Source organism: Dryas octopetala, chromosome 9 (assembly GCF_963921425.1).
Source record: "Dryas octopetala chromosome 9, drDryOcto1.1, whole genome shotgun sequence".
In the NCBI taxonomy this organism is placed as follows: Eukaryota; Viridiplantae; Streptophyta; class Magnoliopsida; order Rosales; family Rosaceae; genus Dryas; species Dryas octopetala.
The window spans coordinates 9,787,284-9,812,432 of NC_141374.1; the positions used below are offsets into that span (position 1 = coordinate 9,787,284).

General features: G+C 37.7%; 3 protein-coding genes and 1 pseudogene across 3 annotated transcripts; 2 read left to right on the plus strand and 2 right to left on the minus strand.

Annotated features, from left to right (window-relative positions):
• The first annotated feature begins 3,772 nt into the window (after positions 1-3,772).
• On the plus strand, positions 3,773-4,818 carry LOC147273836 (auxin-responsive protein SAUR36 pseudogene; annotated as a pseudogene).
• Positions 4,819-7,852: 3,034 nt separating this feature from the next.
• Positions 7,853-12,193, minus strand: BETA-VPE (beta vacuolar processing enzyme). The gene is made up of 9 exons (XM_086228123.1): positions 11,916-12,193; positions 11,639-11,803; positions 9,722-9,878; positions 9,374-9,459; positions 9,077-9,276; positions 8,825-8,873; positions 8,511-8,720; positions 8,189-8,395; positions 7,853-8,104 (listed from the first exon to the last, which is right to left on the minus strand). The coding sequence occupies exons 1-9, from the start codon at positions 12,147-12,149 to the stop codon at positions 7,919-7,921; spliced, it is 1,494 nt and encodes a 497-aa protein (XP_086084249.1). The 5' UTR covers positions 12,150-12,193; the 3' UTR covers positions 7,853-7,918.
• A 3,212-nt stretch (positions 12,194-15,405) lies between these two features.
• Positions 15,406-18,710, minus strand: LOC147273838 (Terpenoid synthases superfamily protein). The gene is made up of 2 exons (XM_086228125.1): positions 18,439-18,710; positions 15,406-16,924 (listed from the first exon to the last, which is right to left on the minus strand). The coding sequence occupies exon 2, from the start codon at positions 16,799-16,801 to the stop codon at positions 15,890-15,892; it is 912 nt and encodes a 303-aa protein (XP_086084251.1). The 5' UTR covers positions 16,802-16,924; positions 18,439-18,710; the 3' UTR covers positions 15,406-15,889.
• Positions 18,711-21,369: 2,659 nt separating this feature from the next.
• Positions 21,370-25,112, plus strand: LOC147273839 (hsp70-Hsp90 organizing protein 3-like). Its single transcript, XM_086256121.1, has 7 exons — positions 21,370-22,412; positions 23,336-23,624; positions 23,992-24,077; positions 24,183-24,406; positions 24,529-24,595; positions 24,676-24,735; positions 24,842-25,112. The coding sequence occupies exons 1-7, from the start codon at positions 21,510-21,512 to the stop codon at positions 24,953-24,955; spliced, it is 1,743 nt and encodes a 580-aa protein (XP_086112247.1). The 5' UTR covers positions 21,370-21,509; the 3' UTR covers positions 24,956-25,112.
• Positions 25,113-25,149: the final 37 nt, after the last annotated feature.

Consider the following 25,149-nt stretch of genomic DNA (forward strand, 5'->3'; position numbering starts at 1 on the left):
TAGTTTAATAATATATTTTGTTGTGGCCGGTTAACCAAATTAATTATTAACCTGATGACTAATCAAATTATTAATTTTTCTCACATAGGGTGAAGTGTGACACCCAAAACAGTGGGTTGGAAGGAGAGTCCAAGTAAGCTGGCAAAGCCCAAACGGTACCCCCCAACTCTTAGCTTTCAGATTCCTTTGTCTTTTGGTCTACCAAATTTTCCGTTTGTTTTTTCATGCACAAAAGTGTACTTGTTCTACATGCTCCATTCTCTTAAATTATAATTTTTCTGAAAAATTATTTGTAACATATTCATTGATAGTGTTGTCTATCTCAATGTTGTGCTTATATTTAGAACTATACTGTGTCAAGTTTTTATTTATTTCTTTTTTCCGACATAAACTCTAATGACATGTTTACTAATCTGTAATCGGATTATGAAGAATTGAATTAATGAGAAATTGGATTGATGAGGAATTGAATTCTCATTGAAGTTGTTTACTAAACTATCTAGAATCAAAGTATGAATGATATCATATGAGCATTTGATTACTAAAATGCCCTTGTTCCTAATAAATTATTTTATATGCTAGTTAATAATGAGAGGGTATAATAGGAAAAATATTAGGGATTGGATTACCACCTCTCACCCAAGAATCCAATTCCTCCAAAATAAGGAGTTGAATTCCTAATTTCATATGGGCCCCACTTATGTTTTTATTTTCATATAGTTAGTAAACAAATGAGTAATCCGTAATCGGAATCTAATTTCTTATTTTGATTCCAATTACGGATTAGTAAACATGTCATAAATACTAAACAATAAACTCAAACTTAAGAGGTGCCCCTTATTAGTCATCAGCTAGATATATTACATAAATTATTGAACTTTTCTCAATTTCTTTGATTTTGTAATTGGGCAAACCAAAAAGGTCAACCTAACAGTAGCCTGTAAACCAAAACGAGGAAAACATTTTTCATTATGTAATATTAATTCTTTACTGAAGGACCACATTATGCATGTGTGGCATAGCTGGCTTGAGTGCTCAACCTCCAAAGGACTCCCAAACTTTTCGTATTCAAAGGCCAAAAGAGAATAAAAGGACTCATTTGAAAGAAAAAAGTGACCAAACTAAGTTTGGTTCGGGGTTCCTTCTACTATTTGGCAAATCAAGAAAAGGTTAAGTACGTACGTGTACCATTTTTTTTTTTTGGTAAAGATTAGCTCACTACCTCACATGAGATAAGCCTGATAAGGTCTAGATCATAGAATAGTCCAAAAATAAATTAAATAAAATATTTATCCAAAAATAAATAATAAACCACTTGGGTTTTTGACTCTAGCTACCAATGAATTGTATATATATACGTGGGGAATCTTGAGTAAACTAAAGAAAAATATGAGGTCAGTGTTCGAGACAAAGACCCCTACAAGAAAAATCTTGCTATAATTATTATTATTTTTTTTATAAAAATATCTTATTGCATTAGATCAGCCAAAAGGCAGAGTAAATACAAAAAAAGAGCTCAAAGGCTTACAAGAAGACAAAAGCCTATAGAAGTGGAGCATCAAAACCCATAGAAATTCCAAGATCGATCTCATCACAGCGGTGTTGAGCATACATTATAACCACCAAACGGAGTTAGTGAGGTGCCGAAGGGCTTAGCGAACTTGTTGCGTTATGATCCACAATTCTACCAACAACTCTAAATCGACGTCGATAGTAGCTCATAATGGCAGATTAAGCAGTAGTAACCGGTGAAAAAATGACCGGTACTGGCAAAAATAGTGCAAACCAAACACCTTGAGATAAGCGTCCAAGAAAACCTGAGAGTATCAAAGCACCAAACAAGCCAAAACAAGTGAAAGGAGAAAAACAAAGTTGCAAGATGCAATAGGAAAGACTTCCAAAATGGAAGTATGAAAAAACTCTCACTATTGAGGGAGGAGAGTATTCTTGAGTTGGGGGAGAAGGGAAAGGAAAATGAGAGAATGGGAGGGGAGGGGAAGGAAGGTCAGCTCCCTTCACCCTCCCTGTAATATGCGACTATGGGAGGGCTTGAGGAGAGAGGAGAGAGAAAATAGAAGTAGCGGCTAGGATTATAGATAATTTATAATCTTGCTATAATTATTGAATTGTATGCTATTTTTATACATCAACCATGATTTTGTTGAGAGTAATGTGGAGCAATGTCCCACATCGAAAAACTAGAGCTTAACATATGTGCTTATAAGTCTTGGGTCTCTCCACCCATTGCCAATTAGTTTTGTGTTGGATGTTTTAATTCTATCATGGTATCAGAGCTTGGTTATTCGCGTGTAAGGTCCAACGGCCACACGTGCTCCCACGTCACCCAATACAATTTGTTCACGTGTAAGGCTCAAAAATCTCGCCACACGTGCGGGGGCGTGTTGAGAGTAATGTGGAGCAATGTCCCACATCGGAAAACTAGAGCTTAACATATAAGCTTATAAGTCTTGGGCCTTTCCACCCATTGCCAATTAGTTTTGGGTTGGATGTTCTAATTCTATCATATGATTAATAGTATAGCCCATCGAATACGATCTCAGAGTTGTAGTAATTATAAAGAGCCTCCACTAAAGTGACCCCTTGAAGTAGAGGTGTCAAACGGGCCGGGCCGGCCCAACCCGGTCCGTTTAAGTTGAGCTCATCGTGCTTTCATGCCGTGCTCGGGCCAGTCCATATAGTTAAGACCTAAGCCTGGCACGGCCTGCGGGCCATTCGTGCTCGTGTCATACCTTAAACAGGCCGGCCCACGGACCTTTTTTTATTTTTTTGTATGGTGATAAAACTAATTTTATGATATTTTTTCTTATTTATAATTAAATATTAACATTATTTTTCATAAAAATTGAATAATTTTATTGAAAAGTTCTCTAAAAATGTAAAAAAATAATGTTAAAATAGTCGTGCCTAATTCGGGCCCATTTTGTGTTTGTGCTCGTGCCGTACTTGGCTTATGTCGTGCCATACTCGATGGACTAAAAACTTCGGCCTGACCCAGAACGGCCCATTTAATCGTGTCGTGCTGTGCCCATTTTAATTGTGCCGTGCCGTGTCGTGCTCGAGCCGGCTTGACCCGTTTGACACCTCTACCTCTAAGTTATTTCAAAAGATTGATCAAGCAACGACTCTTCAACTTGAATTTTAGACATTTCTAATTAAGAGCATTAATTAATTATTTGCCTCAATTAATCCACTTTTTATTAATTTTTACTTTTGTCTGATTCTATTAATTTACTTCTCTCTTCATGATTAAGTTACCCTCGCCCATAGAACAGTTAAAAATTAAGAATAATCTTTTTTAGTTAGATAATGTGATGTGATATGTTATCAAAGGGTGAATCAAAACCATGGATTGCATAGAATTATAAATGTTTGAATATATAATTTTAATTCACCATTGATATATATATATATTAATATATGCATAGCATATCAAATATCTAATACTAATATGCTATATTGTAAAATTGTAAAACTGGTTTTTATTTATTTATAATTATCTTTCATGAGTTTAAAATCAGAAATGTTGATAAAGTTGAATCGTATTTAATTGTAGGCTCATAAATCTTAATCTGATAACGTAAGCATGTAAGAGAGATCATTCCATGGAAGCTTGACTATTATAAGCATGTAATCCGTACGTTTATCAAGTACTGATTGTATCTTTTTACTTCTCTCTCTCTCTCTCTCTCCCTAGCCCATATAACTTCACTTTCTACGCATACACTACAAAATTTCTGAATCGTGTGCCGACCATCTCTTTCTCATAATACCCAATTCTCTGAATTTCCAAAAGAACCATATTCTCATCATATTCTCATATCCAAAGAATCCCACCACTTTCACCAACACCACCACCACCAGCGTAACCCCAACACTATAAACACCCACAAACTCAAACTCGGATACACACACACAAACACAAACACACTGAGCCTCTGAGACAGACATATAGCAGAGAGCTCAAAGCTCTATAATATTTCCATTTCTAGCACATACCTATGTTCCTAAACATAAACCCAGTTCACAATCTTCAAGTTTAATTTTGGGTTCTTATTATTATCAACCAAATTACTATAAGCATGAGATCAAAGACCAGAGGTTTCAGGCTAAGACACAAGCTAGTGAGGATCTTCAAATGGATAATCCGACCCAGAAAACCGCCCACCCGGTTCCAAACCTTGGACCCTCCGACCCAAACCTACAACCCCATTTCCAAATTCCTCACCCTGGCTCGCTACCTTCAACGCGGAGCCAAGGAGCTCTGTTTCCCAAACTCGGGTTATATTCGGATCGGGCAGGCCCCGGTGGAGCCAAAACCGGTTGGTATTCCGAAGGGTCACATGGCGGTCTACGTGGGCAAATCAGATGATGACACGCAGAGGTATTTGGTGCCCGTCATGTACTTCAATCACCCGCTGTTCGCGGAGCTGTTGAAGGAGGCCGAAAGGGTTTACGGGTTCAACCATCCGGGTCGGATCGTGATACCGTGTGGGGTTTCGGAGTTTGAGAAGGTGCAGATGAGGATTGCCGCAGGGGAACAATGCCAAAGGCGGAGAAGGAAGAACCGTCGTTATTTGTGACTTAAACCACAGCGCGCGGATGATAATTTGGGTAATGCCAATACTCAATAGTACGGTCCAACTTCATGACAATGATTTTGATTTTTGAGGTTTTTTTTTTTTTTTTCCCTTCTAAGTAGGCTATTGTGTCCCACTAAATACTGTGAATATTGAAATCAATACGAATATTTATCCTTTAAGGGTTTCTTCAAATAATGTTTGTTAATTCATATTGCGTTGGATTCACTTTTAACTAACGAGGAATGCTAGAGCCAAAAAAAAAAATTGTGAACTTTGAGTGTTACGAACTTATTAAGACATGGCTTTTGGTTGTCTTGCCTTAATGGCGTATTGTACTACTAATACACATTTTATGAAATCAACCAATCATTAAATTATTTAATTTACAATATATCATGTTAACCAATCATTAAAAATGTTGTATTTCACTTGTTCTCTCGTATAAGTCGTATTTCATGTATCTAAAAAATTTCTCAGTTTAATCGATAAAGTGCAAGTATGACTTTTGGGTTTTTAACTAAGTGGACAAGTGAAAGTGTATGACCTTTAGGTTTGATTATTTGATTAATTCACTAAGAGTAACTAATACTCGATAAACCATATTTTATGGTCATATTAATTAACTTACAATGTAATAGTTGATGAGTCATATAACAATTGTTTGCTATATAATCACAAGGCGAAGCCACATATAAACGGGAAGTGGCCTTGCTTTCCTAACCTCCCTTCAACACGTGTATTTAAAGGGAAAAAACTTACTTATCGCGAGTGTATATATTTTATGCATCTATCTCTTTGATCAAGTGCTAAGTCACCTAAAGAGAAATAGATAAGTAAATATATATACTCTTTATATGATAGTTTACTGGTATTTAAAAATAAGGTGGTGTGGTAATTGGCCCACTTAGAAAACACTGTTTATTGCTTCCCCGAATATGTTTTATGCTAGCTGGACCTGGATCCTCTGCCGGTCTTTTGATACCAGACTGGTACATGACTTTTAATCCAAACCCTTAATTTTCTTTCATGGCTGAGATTTTGCCACCTAACACAAAAACCCATTGTCCACCCCAGTGACCCTCCTCCTTCACTCCGATCACCCTCGCCACTGACTCCCCTTTCTTTTTCTCTCTCTACACACTTTCTCTCTCCTCCGTAGTCCTAGCTGGTGGATGATTTTCTAGCCCAAGCTTGCTCCAATTTTGGGTTTCCTCTCAAATTCAAAATCAAATAGGAAATTGTTGCAGGGTATATCTCCAACTTGTGTTAACAGTGGAGGTGGAGGCTACAGATCAAACCCAAGCTTGCTGGTTGGTGGAACACAAACAAATATGTATAGCAAAGGGATATTACTGATCTGGGTCTTGGCAATTTGTTAGAAAAGGGAAATTACTTTTTAGTTTTGAAAAGAAGAGTATGGAGAAAGTGCTCTGGTGGGACACTAATCAAAGGTTTGCAGAGATTGTAAAAATCTTGGGAAGCAAGTTGGCTGAGGATTTGGGTTTGTGTTGCACACAAACAAATATTGCATTGCTGGTTGGCGTACCAGTCCTCTTGGTTCTCTTTTAAACCACATGGGTGTGTACCTTTCTGCCTCAGTGGGAAATTGTCGCCGGAGAAGAGGGGGAACAGTGGGCTGGGCTGGGATGATATTTTTTGGTCTTTTTAATCTTTATTTCTAAATGTTAATTTATGAAAACTAGGTAATTTGCAAATGGCAAGATCTCAGCCATAAAATATTATTGGAAGGCTGAGATCAAAAGTCAGGCACGTAGCCTGGTATAATTTGCCTGGCAGAGATCCAGGTCCATGCTAGCTACACCATTGATAATAATTGATATAATAAGTCAATATCAACAGAAAATATTTGATATGCTAATATGGTAAAGAAAATGTGTTCAGTCTAACATTATTCAATCTGCTAAACTTGTGCAACATCACGCTTGAGTTCATCAGACTGATCATCAATATTAATATAGACAAATGTGTCACAATTGCAACGCTCACTGAGTGCATGAATCTGATGAAGTGGAAAAGTAAAGATAGAAAGCACAAGCGTAAAATTAAATGGTGACAAGTACTCTTCTAATGAATAAGGTAGCCCAATACACCAGTTAATAGCTAGGTTAGTTACGCTTGGATCTTTGTACTTAATCAAAGTCAAGACAACCAAATTCTAGCTAAGAGCCCTCTTATGCTTAACTATTTTGAAGAAATTTGACAAGGTGTCTTTTAGCTAGTGTTGTGTTTGATACCTTAATAAAGGCTTTGTTGGGTCTTTCATAGAGGTTTCCTAGGGCTGTAGAAATGCCTTCACATTGCCAAAAAGGCCCAAAAAAACAAAGAACAGGCACAAGACCTGAATTACCACATAATATGGAGTTGCATTGTTTTTCTTGGTCACATTAGAAGTGGGATTGCATCCTTAACTTATTCTAATCCTATCTCAATTCTCTATCATCTCTTAATTTATTTTAAACTTATCTGAATTCTCTGTCATCTCTTACTAAATGAACTAATCTCAATGGTTTCTATCATCACTTACTACTTGAACTAATTCCAAAAGTCTCCGCCTCTTACCGCTTGAATTAATCTCAAAGGCGGGCTAGTTGCATTGCTATCTGCAAATGGCAATTGGGTAATGGTCCCTTGGTCCCCATAATAATCCTTGATGAAGATCTTAAATTGGATTCGGGGCTTGCTGGTGCTGAACCTTTACCAATTGGTCCCCCATCCTTTCCTTTATAATAAAGCAAATGATCAAACACAACCAGTTAAAATTGTAGCCGCGTGGACCGACCCTTAGGCCTTAGCAATGAGAGGTGAGGAGAATGCAACGTGGCAGTGCCATAGGGCTGGGGCAACTCTCATTCTCATCAATCATCATCTTGCTTCAATTCAATTTCTTCAACTTGGGAATAAACTTGTGGAATTGTTCCTCATTCTGATGCACCTGCGAAACTATATTCAGGCATTCAAATTTACCGCCTTTGTAGATTTGATTCCTGATGAGAAGAGAGATTCATATTTTCAGCATATGTCAAAATCCCTACTCTCATTTGTCAGCCTAGCTAAGAATGTTGACATGCATGAGGTGATTGATTATGTTAATTCTTGTTATTTCGGATTATCTTACGGATGAAACTTGAAAATTTCAAACAATATATACATACATATATATATATATATAGATATATAATGTTCTGACATTTCTAGATTCGATTCTAGATTGGAAACAGGCATATTAGAACTAGTACGAGGGTGTGACATCTTTATCCTATATTCCTATTACAAAGGCTTTGCATATGTTCAACATTCTAAGCACTGTAGCCTGTGTTTGAAGGATGCAACTGGCCCAAATGATTATAACCATTACAGGTAGCCCAACAAGCTTCCTCCATTTGGGCTTGGGACATACCACTGTTGCAGATGTTGGCAAATGCCCTCATGTGTTTCATGCCATACTGAGTCAGTGACCCACAATGTGTTTCAAACACCCTCACCTGTAATTCAAAGTTTAACCATGAGAATCAAGCAATGAATAATATGCAATTAAAGAGCCAATCAAGAAAAGGGTAAGCTATTACCATAGATTTTAAGCACCCCCAATCATCCACTAGGGGCAGACCAAGTGCTCTCACTGAATTGAGCATGGAGGAGCCTCTTTCTGGTCCATAAAGAAATGTTCCTATGAATTCAATGCTTGCATCCAAGTGACTCCTGTGCCTCATTGTTTCTTTGATCTGCTTGAGGATTTCATTCTTCTTTTCTGACCCATGTTCTGATTTTTTGTACTGTGTAAAATAACAAGCAAGTATTAGTACTAACAAGTCCAAATATGCAACAAATTTTCTGGGTTTCTATTTCTATGAATTGTGGAAACGAATTTGGGGGCAGGCAGGAGCTCACCATTTGCCACATGAAGACAAGCTCTGCATCTCTCTGGTTTACAACTTGCATGGGATTTTCTAGTTGGCCATTGTTAGGAGGGAAGTTCACAGAGGCAGGATCAAATCCTAGGTACAAATACAGCTTCTCTGCTGTTAAGTTTTTGGTCCCATATTCCATCACATGGGATCCCACATCGTAATTGTTGGAATTGGAAGTCCTTTTCTTTACCTGCACAAACACAAGTTCACACATTCACTCATTTGCTTCGTGCTCTAATTCACATTAGGTCCAGAAACTTAAAGTTAATAAGTTCCAAGTTTTTGTAATCTCACCGTCTGGTATTGTTGTTTTATTGTTTCTTTCTTCAGATTGTGTCTCTCACTGCAAGTTTAAAGAAGAAAAAACGTTAACGAAACGAGTTATAGAAGATTATATAAAAGTGCCAAATAATGACTACTACCATGTAGATATTATTACTTTCCAAATAATTATGCATTCGTTCCAACTTCCACCTAAATTAATTTCTTATTTTTGGAAGTTCACAGAGCCTTACTTGTCATCTTTGAAGGAGCAAAAATGCATACCTGTCCTCCATCCATGAAACACTGTACAAATCCCCTAAGCAAGTGATATATTCGGGTGGCGGTGGGGGCTCCATCCCAGGACAGTAAGTTCCGAAGCTGTTCTCTTGTGCATTTGATGCTGTGGTCACATAAATGTTTAGGTCACTGGGCATTATGCCTTCAAAAATGCTCCCACTCTCACATGCTTCTACATATATAACCTGCATAACAAATTACACATTACAACTTGAGCGGTTAGTAGTAATATTACCCCTTTGAATACCAACCAAATGTGAAAAATTAAACTGATCTCCTTACCATCTCTTTGTAGCTCCCAGATGCATGTTTCTTCTTCAAAACCTCAATCAAATCCGTGGCATAAAGGAAAGGCAAATTTGGCATTCCTACAATCATATCCAAAATTGATGAGCTCTCATTTGCAGTGTTACAAAATTTCTTTCTACAAATTCACATCCAAAATTAAGTTCATTCAAACTTCAAATGCTCATGACTTAGGCAAAGGAAAAAACAAAAAAACAAAAGCCACCTTCCCAAAGAAGTAAATTTTGGTCTACTGTCTACATAAAGTAGTGATCCAATACTGATAAAATGTTTGGTCCAAAAAATGAGATAATTGAATTGTAAAAGAAGAGGTAGTGAACTCACCAAGAACACCAGGACCCCCATGATCTGAGTAGAATAAGAAGATTCTGTCATTAGGTTTGCTATCCACAACCTTCCCACTTCCACCTTTCACAGCCTTCTTGTCACCAAGAAGTACTGCATACAGATTCTCGGTAGTCACATCCTTACCAGTGTAATCCTACAATATTCCACCATTAATATAATTAATCAACAAGAAAACTTATTAAATAGGATTCTAAGAAAACTGAAGCTTAATTAACAATTAAGTGTTTAGTGACAACTGACAACTATGACCAAAATAACATGTAGTCAGAAATTGTTAAGGTTAGCACTGTGGCTTCAAAACTTATGTTAAAATGTAGAAAGGGAATAACACCCAAGTATCTTTCACACTGTGATAATTGTTCTGTTTTCTCACTGGGATTAGGTGGAATCACACAGGATTAATGTGGAAGTGTGGATCTAGTTGATGGAGAATTTGGGCCTAACCACCCTCTCTATAATCTGATTATGGGGTGCAAGTACATGTTCAACAAGGATAAAATGGCAGCGGATAGAATGGCCACTATCAGACTGTTTTGTATTTGAATTACACCATGGCCCCTGTTGTAAATAGCTTGTCTAAGGATCTCCTTGGTGTTGCTAGGCCCATGAGTGATTGCTGTTAGTTCTGTTTGGGCCTAGTGCCCGCAAATTCACTCAAAAAAACAAATAATAATACAAGACACTCTTGTGAGGTCCAAAAATACAAGATATACTCATATACCCTGCTAATTATCATTTTGGTTGCGGTGATTTCATTTGAATCCTCTTCAAACTTACCCACATTATTTTTTGAAAAATCTAAATCCCAATTTTTTTTATTACTCACTCCTTCATCGAGTATAATATCTTAAGCTTAGCTCCTTCATGGACTATAAGATCTTAAGGTAAACCTTAGATACGCACATTTACTCGCAAACGATGCCTACCATATAAACTTCAGAGGTACACCTGTAAGGGTTGAACATCTGAGTTTACAACTCCCGGCCCCATGCTATACTCTTTTACCATTGTTCCACTCATAAAAAAGGGAAAGGGAAAAAAAACTGAAATGAGGTCCCCTCCCAGCAGCAGTCAGTAGTGATTGGCCACCATGTTAAATACATAAAAAAAAAAAATGAAATTGAACTTCGAAAAAGATTTTAAGAGAATACATGTGAGGTAAAATCGTAAAAACATTTTGGATATAGATATAAGAAGCAAATTTTTGGATTCAAATAAAATCACCCAAGCAACAATTGCAATCTTGAGTTCAAATCTTATGGACATACGACAATTATAGATTAATAAAAATAAAAAAGCAACAATTAATAAGAAGGAAATTCAAAATGGAAATTAATGCTTAAAATTACCCAAGGGAGACACAAAGGTCATATATCAATGTCATCAGTCAAGCTTCATGCTGATTTACCACCCACACACACACACACATATATATATGTACCTTTTCTTTGCTTCACTCATCATTTTCTCCTACTAGTACTATTTATTTTCCATCAATGAAAAAATGTGTACGAGGCTATATATGAAATCAGAATTAAACTACGGGGTTACATAGTTGCTTAAAGTAATTAGAGAGCTGTACGTTAAAGCCAAAAGCTCAGTTCACCATAGCAACGGTCCAAGAACCACTCAAGTATTCTTGTTTAAGCTTCAGAATCTTTTCTCTTTAAGCTTTAAGAAATATCAAAAGAAAAAAATAAATAAAAGGCAATTATAAAGAGTCGGGTAGGGCCAATTCGTACATTATAGCTTTTGATTTGTCCTTACTATAATGAATAATCAATCAGCGGATCACCACGTGGCAGCTATAAGAAGCATATTATATATGATTACATTAGATATTTATGTGCAACATGCCAACATGAATTAAGAAATGAATTTGTTGTAGGTTACCTTAGGGACGCCAGCATATACATCATGACCTTGTGGATGGTTGATGATGATGCCACGTCTGGGATTCATCTCATGCATGGCGATGTCATCATACATAAATACCACTATGTTTTCCTCCTTCAGCCCACCTTTTCTCAGCAACTGATATGCGTGACAAACATCTGACTGCATAACAAAAAAAAAAAAAAAAAGGTTACATCAAATTAAATTGATTCTGTTAATTAAAAGTTTAAAACTAATTCCGAGAAAGCTTAAATTATATACATCACACACGTACCTGATGCCTGTAATTTCCATACCCATTTGAACCGGCTACAAGAACCGCCCATCTTGTCCCAACATCTTGAACCGGTTCATGGTCATCCTTCTCTGTAGGCAACCGGATTCCAGACTCCCACCGGTCCAGCCGGGCGGCTCGACCTCCTCCTATAGCTTGGGTGAGCAGTACTAACACAACCAGCAACACCCACATGTTGCTGATCATCAGCTTAGACTGATATTGGACCGCCATGAAGACCAGAAGAGTGAACCGGGGATTCAAGAAAACCCAGTGGTAAAGAGAGAGAGAGAGAGATGTGGGTGGTGAGAGAGAGAGAGAGAGAGAGAGAGAGAGAGTGAGAGAGAGTATAAAGGTAAGGAGGGTGGTGAAGTGGTGCGGTGCGGTGTGGTGTGGTGTGGTGTGAGGTGCCATGCAAAACAAGACAAGAAGTTGACACGTGTAGGAAAGGCTTGAAGTTGGTGTGGGTCCAACGTGACTGTGCATGCAACAGGTGGGAGTCCATGTTTGAATGTGTTTTTGGCATTGTGAACTGTGAAAGTCATTTTGGCTCTTTACTCTTTACTCCTTACTTTGCCTTTCCATTCAGGAAAAGTTTTTGTAACAGTTAAAGGCATGTGATTAAGAAGCTTGTTGGTTAAGGTTTTTAAGCTTAAGTTTTAAGTTTGGTTGTTTCTAATTAACTAGATAGCTAGTTGATGAAAATCATGAAATTCAATCCAGTCATGTCGTGTGGTGTAACATTAAACTAACTCATTTCAGACTTATTTATTAATTATATCTTATTTGATCTGAAACAACATTAAAATCCATTGTGAATTAAAAATTTATCACTCATGCACTCCTCGTAAAACAAAACTCAGTACTTTATCTTAATACTTATAAAACTATAAAAAAAAATTATGTACTTTTACCAGGATTATTATCGTGTAAATTATAATCAACTATAAATTTGCTTTTAATCTAAAAAAGAGAAATCAAACTTGAAAGTTGAATCTTCTTCCATATGATAAAAAAAATCTCATTATACCAATAATTAAAAACTTTTTATTGATACGAGAAGGTGGAGTCAAACTTGAAATATTTTACAATATTGGAAAAAGAAATATCACTAAATAATGATAATGAATATAATTTAGGACCCATTTGATTCGTAAAATTCCTTTGCCTTTTCCATAAGAAAGAAAATGTAAAATTCTCGTTACTGTTTGATAATGTTGAGAAAGTAAACAAAAAATTACATTTTTATTTCTATTTCAATGTTTGATTTGGACGAGAATAGAAAATAAAAAGAATGTGAAATAGTTGTTTTGGATAAAATTTGGCAATTTTCAAATATTAGCAGGTCAAATTTGCCAACAAAAAAAAAAGTGCACAATAAGTGTTCTTCGGGGGGAGAAAACAAAATCCAAGCTAGAGTGAGGGATTCATTTTCCCCATTTTAGGTGCATCATATTCTCATAAAATTATTTATTATCTCTGCACTTATTAAACGTGGAAATAAAATTGATTTTTCATTCTTAAATCTCTAAAACTTGAACTAACTAACCTTTAACAATAAGTTGCTGACAGTATTCAAAATGATCAACGTTTGGTATTTTTTTTTTCTGGAGTATTGATATAATGGATGGCTTGGTTATGAAATATATATTATGTCATCCACGTATGGTCGTATATACAAGTTGGTGAGCTATTAATTTATTCTGGTGGTTGTGATTGGGTTGGCTAGGCCTCTCTTGTTCCTAATGATTTCTAACCAAGTTTTTGTCTGTCTGTCGGGCTCTTCAAAAATATCACGGGCTCTTCAAAAATATCAGTCCACCGACGAATACATAATCAAGAAAACACTAAAAGACTGCTTTTCTTCAAAATATTAACAATTTTGGATATCAGTCCAAAATTATAATTTTGAAAATAAAAATGCAAATGATATGAATTGTCACTAAGATTCCTTTTTTTCTTTGGTTGAGTGAAGCCAAAACATGTGTTAGTGTTTACCGTTGATCTTTGTGTCAACATGCTAATTTATTTTAATCTTTGTTTTTTTTTTTTTATGAATGCTAATTTATTTTAAGTGCCCCATCTGAAACGTTCAAGAATTAAGAAAACTGACCATAATAAAAAATAAAATAAAAACTAATGGTCTTTGGACTTAATTGTTGACAAAGATTTTGAGGTTCTTCAAAATAATAATGAGAAGCGGGAGAAGTAAGATATAGGCTTAGCAAGGCCAAATTAAATTCGATTCATATCTAACATTAGCATCCCAACTATCCTCCATATCAATCAATCAATCAATTCGGGCAATATAAACCAAACAAAACGATAGCTAGCTAGAATTATTCCTATGATTTCCTTCTGCAATAATAGAAATTAGAGTTTGGCATTGACTTGACTATTTAATTTTTTTTATTGTTTTCTGATAGACTAATTAATTGGTTATTTTTCTTTGATGAGTAATTAATTGGTTGTTTGAGTGAGACACACTCACCCTTTGCATTCATTTCCAACTTTGTCCAAATACTACAAAACAAGCTTGACCAGAAAGTCAAGTCGAATTTGTTTCTAACAGCTCACTTATGTTTTCACATATTGAATCAATCACTTAGGTATCACATATTGATCATGTGCCCCATGAAAAATTCTACCATACAAACACATTTTCACTCTTAAATTTTTAAGGATTCATTTTCCTACTACTTCGGTATAGATTTTCCCACTATTAAATCTATTTATATATCATACAATCTAAGACAAACTCTTGCCCCGTGAAAATTGAAGCTACTTCAAGAAAAATACTTGGACTCCTAACATAAGTGTCTTAATTACCAATAACTCTTTATAAATCAACGAACAACTTGTGATGGGCTTATAAAAGGAATGATTTCTTAGATATAAATAGACAAGCATTGTAATATAGTTCCTATTTTAGTATACACAAGCAAAAACGATAGAATTTCTAAGATTTAAGAAACAACTTAAGCAAATTAAGTTCTTTGGCATCTTGACTAACTAATTGGTTGTTTTCAGGGCCATTCTTACCCTTTCTATATAACTTGGTATTCAACAATGTGACAACAATGACAATGACATGTTTGATAAACCTATAGGAATGTTTATTATAATCAGATTATATCATATCTTTCATGATCACCAAATCGATATCTATCTTTATCTATTATAAAAACTTTTATTACAATGTACTGGATCAAGATCAAGTAAAATATTAGTCTATAATACTAGTGGGAGGTCAAAACTACGATGGATAAACATAAGGGATTAGTCCCTGCATAACAACAGAAGACCAGTTTGTCGTTTATGGTACAAACATTGTATGATAGACAAGATTTATACCCTAGTAGTGGAGAAGTGAACTCATCAAGATCTAGATTTTGTACAGTGGAATTTTCTACAGAAGATCCATACCGTACTATTAAAGGTTATGGATACACATCATACACTGATGTAATGCCTTTCAAGGAGTCTTCGACGATAAAAGCTAATAGTTGTGTTACAGAAAGCAAAAATAAAGTTGTAAAGCTAAGGTCAGTGTTGTGTACCTCTGTTTCATGCGAAAAAATATACTTTTATATCTTGGAGAAAATGCTAGAAATCCTTGGGAGTGAAAAATCTTGATTGCATAAAGGTTATTGGCCAAGATGGAACCTCTATTCTATTCCAAATTTCCAACTTATCCATATTCCATAGCTTGAAGCCAAATACAACCTCTATTCATCTGTATGTCAATTTGTAACCCACAAATCCTACATCATAACAATAATTATTCTGACTTTACACATTATAACTATGCTGTCCCTTATTTAAAATAAATAAATAAGTTACCTTGAAAGCCTGGTTAACAGAGGTTCATGAGCATGCAATTTTCTTTTTTGCAAAGGAAAATATCCATAACACAACTCTCATATGCAAAATGCAATTCCATTTTGCAACACACTAACAAAATGAAATTTCTTTCAGTATTTTCCCCTCCATGAATGTGACTTTAATTTCAACTGATACCACAAAGGAGGAATACCTAGAATCCCTCGTGCTAACCTTGGATCAAACACATCAAAGTTCACACGCCTCAGGGAGTCCAGTAGAACCTGGGCAGGCACGGCTGGCAGCAGCACTGGACGAGCCTCGACAGGTACTGTGCCAGCTAATTCACGAGCCTTCTGCAAATGGACATTAGCTACTGATGCCATCTCAAACACTGCTTCACATAAGCCCTCACGAGAGTCCAAATGAATCTCTGACTGACCTCCATGCTTAACAAGCAATCCGTGCTTGGCTGCCACTTCAGTTGGTACGTAAGAAAAATGGCGGTTGCGGCTACCATGGTATGGCAGTGACTTAATTAGCAAAAGAAGCCCACTTGCTTTACCAATATGTGATGCTGCATGATCAGCTGCAGTGGACCTGATTTCACCAGCTTGAAGTGTCATGTAAAGAATAGTTGATACTGTATCTTCAGCATATTTCTCCAAATCTTCAATCTTTTCTGGGGTGTCACCAATCTCCTTACTTGCATCATTGATACGAGCTTCCACAGACCGTTTAAGCCATCCCTTGCTAATTTTGTTCTCCTGTACCACTGACAAGAGAGCTTGTGCTGTGGGGTGTTCAATTAACTTCTTGGCATAGATTTTGTCTATGGCTTCTTGCCACCATACGAGGCGCATAAGACCAATCCTGGGATCAGAAGCAACATCCATAGCACGAGCTGTTTCAACATTTAAGGCACGGACTGCAAATGCAGCCCTCCGCAAGTTAGGGGGAAGTTCAAGGAGACAAAGGTAGTGATGGTAATCATAATTTCGGACTTGCTGCACACAGTATGAAAAAGCTGCCCTTAAGCTACTGGATGCTGAACCACCATTCATCAAATGCCAACCGTGATTCCTCCCACAAATATATGACCACACTAATCCAAGACTATATAATCCACTCAAATTGCATAAAACTTCAGTCAAATGAGTTAGGATTTAAAGCTGAGGAGCGATCACCTGAAGAAGAAGAAGAAGAAGCATAAGCTAATGATGTAAATCAAAATTTTATTTGAATCAGTACAACTCAGGATCACAATGAATATAACCAGGGTTATAATCAGAATTGTCACATGAATCATTACGTTGAACCATTACAGGAACACATTTCAAATAAGGTTTATTTTACAACCATCTAAAGAAGTATCCATTAACTCCATACTAAAATACTTCATAAGTCTACCTCCAGAGTTTTATGACCATAAGGAGATGTTCCTATGTCAGTTTTGATCACTCTTTAACATGTATTTGTCAATGTTTCCAGGGTTATAGTTTGTTTTAAATTTATTACAAATACTTCAGTAGAAACTGGGTTAGCATCACAGAGACGTCAAAATCTTTCACATACCAAATATATGCAATCGTTCGCCATTGCTACAGACAACATCTACTAATTTGATTGACAAACATGTATCTTCAATCGGTATCCTACACAGAGCATTTGTATTACCTCTGTTAGATTTGGTCACAATGGCCGACAACAATTAGGGACCCCTCTAAAATAGTAATTGGTTCCTTCACAAAATATATCTATCTCCACTCAACTAAAACTAAAAAATTACCACTTATCGAGTACACCATGGAATTTGTCAAAGATGTCACCCACTGCATTCAACTATATTCTCCCAAACTGAGTGTGTATTCGCCAGAATATAAATGAGGATCCTTCCATCTTCATTTAATGAGAAGAAGGCAAGTACATCATATCCTTATCAGCAACTTTACAATCGACAAAAGGAATTTTGTCTCAGCAAGCCATTTCATGCCAACACCCCACCCCATCTTCACTTAAACTATACATTAAACTAAAAGCAAACAGAAAATCCGTAAAAGAGCTGATTGCTTATGTATGACATGAGTAATAAAAAAAATATTTAAGTAGTCAATTAAAACTGCAGGTGGATTAGACTAGCAGTTTCCGGTTAGATAGACAAAACCACCAATACAAATGATGACTTATCCGATTCATCTTTCTTATGCAAAAGGCTTTAGCTTTTTAGCTGTTTATCAGAACTAGAAGCCGGGATAGAAGCTACATTGTTCCCATCACAAGTAGAGTGCGTCTGTGTGCTTGTGATAATACAAAATATGGCCAAAAATCAAAGTTGGGTTACAAAGACTTCAACGTTTGTTGATATGTCATTTCCATTAGGTCCATTACTCATGAACCTAGACAAAACCAAAAGATCCACAAATAATGTAAACCCAACACATTAACTTCCACACAATTTATCAAAAAAAGGGTTTAAGCAAAAACCCATAAAGAAATAGCACATTTCTAATAGGAAATCAATCAAACAGGACTAGGACATTTCAATGGGCATTTTTGTTTTTGTTGCTCTATTTAAAGAGAGCACAATAATCACAGAAGCAACAAAGTGAGTATTATAAATCACTAATTGGAGATGACCCATTTAAGATTAAAGATGTTCCAAGACAATTAAATGACTGCTAACATGAAATGGAATACCCACCAGCTAGAGAGAGATCGCCCCTTGGGTTCTTCAAGCTTTCGACGCCACGTTGAAGCACGCGAAGGAGATGGGATTGCCACAAGGGTCTGTTTGGATATCGCTGAGAATGCAAGCGGTGGGAGACGGAGAGACGGAGACAGTGATCTGCTTACTCTTCATGTGGGCTGCGCAACAACAACGAAGCCATTGGCAGGTTCCCCAGGTGCTAGGTGGGTATGCCTCCTCAAGTCGTTTTGTTTGTTGACATGCACCGTTTTAGTGAAGCATTTGCTGAGACGCACCGTATTGAACTTTTCATTCACGGGCAGATCCGATTACTGCATGTTTACTTTAGAGCTAATTACAGAGAGAGTCTGGGGTGAGGCTGGAATGCCACTCACCTAATGAGACTCCCATTTATATTTTGACACATGTCAAATTTTTATCCAGCTGGACCCCTGCCTTCCTCTCTCTCGTTCTCTTCAACACCACCACCCCACACACCCCAACACAACCCAGCACAACGCTACCACCCGCCACCGGCCGCCAACTGTCCAACCTCTGCCATTATTGCCGACGACCAGCCGGCCTCTCTTTCCTTTCTCTCTCCTACGCACTCCTCTTTCTGTTCTTCCCTTTTCTTCCCTCCCTCTCTCCCTTCCTCTTTCTCTTCTCTTTCTCCCTCTTCTCCTTCTGCACACCCAGCCCCATCCCCGCCCCGCCCAGCCCCATCTCGGCCCACCCCCACCAAAACCGAAGAGAGTGAGTGAGCAGAGAGAGAAAGAGAGAGGAGAGAGAGAGAGAGGGGAAATGAGAGATAGGGAAAAGGAGAGAGGAGAGAGATGGGAGGTTGTTGTCGGGGAACCGGAGGAGTTCACGACAACTGGATAAAAAAAATTGCTGAGAGAAAAGGTAGGGAAGCGGAAAAGGGCAGAGAGAAGGCAGAGAAGTCAGAGAAGTCTTGGTCCAGCTGGATAAAAAAGATGACAGATGTCAAAATGTAAATGGCAGTCTCATTAGGTGAATGGCATTCCAGCCCCACCCAAGACTTTCTTCTAATTACAACTTATACTCTAGAGATTTGCAGCGGTTCACAACTTGCACCATATTTTTTAAATTTTTTAATTTAGCACATAAGATTTTAATTTTGATACAATTGATGTCTCTAACCGTTAGGTCATACGTTAAATGCTGACGTGTCACATGTAAACTCCATGTTTTGACTAACCTTTAAGGTTGACCAACATCACTTTAGGACTAGAAGTTCTAGTGGGGTTGCTACTAGGGATGGCAATGGGGCGGGTTTGGGGTGGTTCGCCAATACCATACCGCCCCGCTAGGTAATCGGGTCCCCATCGAGGGTATTCGGGGTTGCTACCTCAGTTGATGAATCCTAGAAGTAGGTAATTTGGAACTTTTACTTCTGGTATGTAAGCAATATGTACAATATTTTATGTTTGTGGTTGGCCAAAACATAGGTCTCGCATGTGACAAGTCAAAATTTAACATCTAACTAATGGTTAGACAAGAGATAGTGCCAAATTGTATCAGAATTAAAAACTTGCATACTAAATTGAAAATATTGAAATAATATGGTGTTAATTGTAATTAGCCATTTATTTATGTTGTTGGACCATTCTTTATTCTTTGTTGGTTATATTAAGGGAAATTGAACCATGGTCTTATTATAATCCTAACTCATTACTCCCAACCCACTTTCACCACTTGAAATACCCCAAGAGTTTGATTTGGCCTTTATTTCAATATTACACTTATAGTTTTAATTTTTTTAAATAGCATATGCACTTAATATTCATTACAAATTCAAGGACAAAATTAATTTTCGAATAATTAGAGTAAAAGAAGGGTCAATGTGTGTGTCACATAGAAGGGTATGATCATCTTTTCGCCTTCATATCAATTAGTTAGATGAAAATAACTTACCTATCTCCCCTGAGATACCACTTGACATCCCCCCTCTCTCATTGCTCTCTCTTTCTCCCACTCTCTTTCTCTCCTTCATTTTTTTTTTCTCTCTCTCTATCATACCACCTATCCCTATCACAGGGATAGGTAAGTTCTTTTCTAGTTAGATTTATGCTCTCCAATGAGGAAAGGGGAAATTAGACAACAATTTAACATTGTCCTCGGATTGATGACAAATGTCAATCACAAAGTTATTATATATTAAAAAAAATAGTCAAACTGCATTTTAGTACTTTAACTTTAGTATATTTGCAAGTTAATATCTTATGTTAAGCTTCATCAACTTATGGGTCTTGGCTTTAGGAAACCTCCATTAGGTCCTTCGTACATTGCCTCGTTAAGTGATGATGTGGTGACCTGCTAGATGCTAAATGGACGAATAAGATCGCTTATCACCCAAATAGGCCATGTCAGTCCTGACTTAGCTCATTTTGCTCTCAAATATTAACAAATAATAAAGAATTAAGTTGTGAGTATCACACAGTCACAATTTGTTCAATTTTTACGTAGTACCAGTTTAATAAAAGAAAAAAGAATTTAGAACGACCTAAACTAGCATTAGAGCGACCCAAACTAGTATGATGGGCATTCAAACACTTGATGAGATATTTAGCCTCAAATGAATATCTTTGTCGTCGTCGTTGTCGTTCGATTAGTACTTAAAAGTACTAATCTAAAATGACATAAAACTTTGATTTTATAATGAAAAAAATATGTGATTTGGTACTAAACTAAATGAATGTAAATAAAAATTCATATATTTTCAATTTTCATGAAAAAACAAAAAGAGCACCGAAATTAGTTTTTGCTAATTTCACCATAATTGCATCCAAACGAAGACTTCTTGGAAGAAAGGAATAATAATATTTGAGCTTCCTCCAATAGTCCAATAGGTGAGTAGGGTCAATAGACCAACACACAATAGCAGAAGGTTCCAGAACCTCCAAACCCCACAATCGCTAGAACTCTCTCGTCTCGTCCCCAAAAAACCATTATTTTTCTCTTATATAATAAAACCACCTCCTCCTCCTCCACACTCGCAATCCCTACTCTCTCTCTCTCTCTCTCTCTATCCACCATTTTTGCGACTACTCACTCTCTCACTCATGGCCGACGAAGCCAAAGCAAAGGGCAACGCCGCCTTCTCCGCCGGCGACTTTAACGGCGCCATCACCCACTTCACGGAGGCCATCAACCTCGCTCCAACCAACCATGTCCTCTACTCCAACCGATCCGCCGCCTACGCCTCTTTAAGCAAATACTCCGAAGCCCTAGCCGACGCCAAAAAGACCGTCGAGCTCAAGCCCGATTGGTCCAAAGGCTACAGCCGCCTCGGCGCGGCTCACCTCGGCTTGGGCCACCACGACGACGCCGTTTCCGCCTACAAAAAGGGCCTCGAAATCGACCCCAACAACGACGCCCTTAAATCCGGCTTGGCCGACGCCCAATCCTCCGCGTCTCGCTCACGCGCCGCGCCGCCGCCTCCTAACCCCTTCGGGGATGCGTTCTCGGGTCCCGAGATGTGGGCCAAGCTCACGGCCGACCCGAGTACCCGGGCGTTTCTTCAGCAGCCCGATTTCGTGAAGATGATGCAGGAGATTCAGAAAAACCCTAATAATCTCAATGTCTTTCTGAAAGACCAGAGGGTTATGCAGGCCTTGGGGGTTTTGCTCAACGTGAAACTCCGGGGGAATGCTTCGGATGACGTGGATATGCCGGAGTCCCCGCCGGAGCGGAAACGGGCCGCGGAGGCCGAGCCGCCGCAGCAGAAGGAGGAGAAGAGGGCGGAGCCAGAGCCCGAGCCTGAGCCGATGGAGGTGAACGAGGAGGAGAGCGAGGCGAAGAAGAGGAAGGTCGAGGCCATAAAGGAGAAGGAGGCTGGCAATGTGGCTTACAAGAAAAAGGACTTTGACACTGCGATTCAGCACTATACGAAGGCCATGGAGTTGGATGATGAGGACATTTCATACATTATGAATCGCGCGGCAACTTATTTGGAAATGGGTCAGGTATGCAATGCTTTGTCTTTGTTGTTTGGTTTGAATTGCTTGGTGTTTGCATTCCCAAATTAGTGCAAATGATTGTGCTTTGTTAATGCTGGTACAATTGGCTTTAAGCTCTTAGTATTAGCATAATTGTCAGTCTAAAGTTTTCTTTGGGCTGTGTTCTTGATAATCTTAGTGGGTTTAGATTAAGTTGCTAATGCAGTAAATCTTTTATTGTGATAGAATGAACATGCTCAATTTAGAACCCAAATAAAAGAGGGGTTTGGTGTGAGGTAGAGGCTGATCAGAGACTGGCTTGTTGTTAATTTAGAACACACAAACATTTTAGTTTTGGGGATCTTTCTTGAATATGGAATGATGATTTGCGGTGTATTAAGTGCCTAGATCCCTGTAGAAGTCAAAGAATAATTCTTTCAGGGTTTAGGGTTTCATCTTTATTTCCCTGCTCATTCTTCTACATTTCTACTGCTTAGTGCCCAAAAATAGATAAACAAATAAGTTACTTTAGCCAACCCTCCAATTTTTGGGACCTTTCTTGAATATGTTATAAGGAGTTGTTGTTTCTTAAGTGCCTATATGCTGTAGGAGTCGAGGTAATTCTTTGAGGGTGGGTTTCAGCTTATATTTCGTGTTGTAACAACTAGTATCCTTGTGTAACTTTGTGCAACAAAGTAGAGTATCCTGAAACTTCTCTTGGCTTCATGTATGCTCCTTTATTTGGTATTGGTATTATTTTTTTCTATGAATCCATATTTTGGTGTTTTGTCTTTACTCTTTAATCTTCATGTGGTTATACCATGGGCATATCTTTGCTTTTCCTAGTGGTAAAGATGGAAGTAATATTGTTGAAAGCTATCTGCTTGGCAATCTTGGTATTTGTTAGCTTTTTATGGGTTTTTGATCCAAGTGTCATTATTATTTATCAGTATGAGGACTGTATTAAAGACTGTGACAAGGCTGTGGAAAGGGGAAGAGAGCTAAGGGCAGACTTTAAGATGATAGCAAAAGCTTTAACTAGGAAAGGAAATGCCTTGGTGAAGTTAGCAAAATGCTCAAAGGACTTTGACCCTGCAATTGAGATGTTCCAGAAAGCTCTCACAGAGCATCGCAACCCAGATACTTTGAAGAAATTGAATGATGCTGAGAAAGCGAAGAAGGAACTAGTGCAACAAGAGTATTTTGATCCAAAGTTAGCTGATGAGGAGCGTGAGAAAGGTAAGCATATTTTATTCATGTGCTCTTACCTTCAAAAACATTGAAACTCTTATGATGCCTGCTTTGTGCATGTTGTTATGCACGCTCTCTCCCTCTCTCTCATATCTCTATGCATGAGTTGCCTCAGTTCGATTTTGGTGGAACCAAGGGCTCCGATACACCATGCTGCTACTTATGTTTTTCAAATTTAATACTTGCAAGCACTTTATTTGTGTCCATGTGAAAGTGGGGTTGTACTTCTGTCTGATTAAAAAGTTGTGGGGAAGGTGTTGGTTCTGCCTGAATTGAGTGTTTGCCTGACGCATATTTTAATTCTTTCCCTTCTGTATTGCTTGATTGCTTAATCATTGGGGCCAATGATGTGCAGGCAATGAATATTTCAAGCAGCAAAAGTACCCAGAAGCCATTAGGCATTACACAGAATCTCTGAGAAGGAACCCAAATGATCCGAGGGTGAGAATACCTCCAATGTCCTTATAGTTGATTGCCCAAAATTCCAAATGCTTTTAATATTATCTGATGTGTGGTGGAACTTCCCAAATGGGCACTGTTTTACAGGCATATAGTAATAGAGCTGCTTGCTATACAAAACTGGGAGCTATGCCTGAGGGATTGAAGGATGCAGAGAAGTGCATTGAACTTGATCCAACCTTTTCAAAGGGTTATACCAGGAAAGGTGCTGTCCAGTTTTTCATGAGAGAATATGAAAAAGCTATGGAAACATATCAGGAAGGGTTGAAACATGATCCTAACAACCAGGAATTGCTTGATGGTGTGCGAAGGTGGGTTACATAAATAGAGTTTGTTGTGTACAGCAAATTATTTAGGGTTTAGGCGTGTGCCCCTGTGAAAACATGCCTAATAGTTGAAAGCTTAATTTATTACCACTCGAAATGTATTGCAGATGTGTACAGCAAATTAACAAAGCTAGCCGTGGGGATCTGAGTCCCGATGAATTGAAGGAGAGACAGGTGTGACTTTTTGAACATTCTTTTAAGAATGATGTCTTGAAATTGGCATGTGGTATTGACTTGGTTGTTGTTTCTTGCAGGCTAAAGGGATGCAGGACCCAGAAATCCAGAATATCCTCTCAGATCCTGTCATGAGACAGGTGAGCATAATTTAGAACTTTTGTTGTTGAGGGTAACTTGCTATTTCAGTTTTATTTTTATGTGTTGTATGAGAGGGCTCAAAGGTTTTTGGGGGGATGTGGGCAGGTGTTGATTGATTTCCAGGAAAATCCCAAGGCAGCTCAGGAACACTCGAAGAACCCAATGGTGATGAACAAGATCCAGAAGCTGGTCAGTGCGGGAATTGTCCAGATTAAGTGAACGACTAAAGGGAAGATTCAATCGCATAAACAAGAAGTTTTTGCTGAATCAAATTGTAATCTCCAATGTCCATTTGAGTCATTAGTCCAGTACTTCCCAGTTTGGAAAATTTTGAGATGATGTATTGCTTTGATATTAGTGTGGACGTTTTTAATGAGCCTCTCTCTCTCTCCATGCATGCACAGCACTGTGAG

Bases quoted from the DNA above. Each gene is read 5' to 3' on its own strand.
- BETA-VPE (XM_086228123.1), bottom strand. From the start codon at position 12,149: ATGGCGGTCCAATATCAGTCTAAGCTGATGATCAGCAACATGTGGGTG. The intron at 9,277-9,373 runs GTAAGGAGATCA...TTTGTTATGCAG, and splicing joins CTGGGAGCTACAAAGAGATG to GTTATATATGTAGAAGCATG. The intron at 8,105-8,188 runs GTAATAGCTTAC...TTTGAATTACAG, and splicing joins GGGGGTGCTTAAAATCTATG to GTGAGGGTGTTTGAAACACA.
- LOC147273838 (XM_086228125.1), bottom strand. From the start codon at position 16,801: ATGAATGGTGGTTCAGCATCCAGTAGCTTAAGGGCAGCTTTTTCATAC.
- LOC147273839 (XM_086256121.1), top strand. From the start codon at position 21,510: ATGGCCGACGAAGCCAAAGCAAAGGGCAACGCCGCCTTCTCCGCCGGC. The intron at 24,596-24,675 runs GTGTGACTTTTT...TGTTTCTTGCAG, and splicing joins ATGAATTGAAGGAGAGACAG to GCTAAAGGGATGCAGGACCC. The intron at 24,736-24,841 runs GTGAGCATAATT...GGATGTGGGCAG, and splicing joins CAGATCCTGTCATGAGACAG to GTGTTGATTGATTTCCAGGA.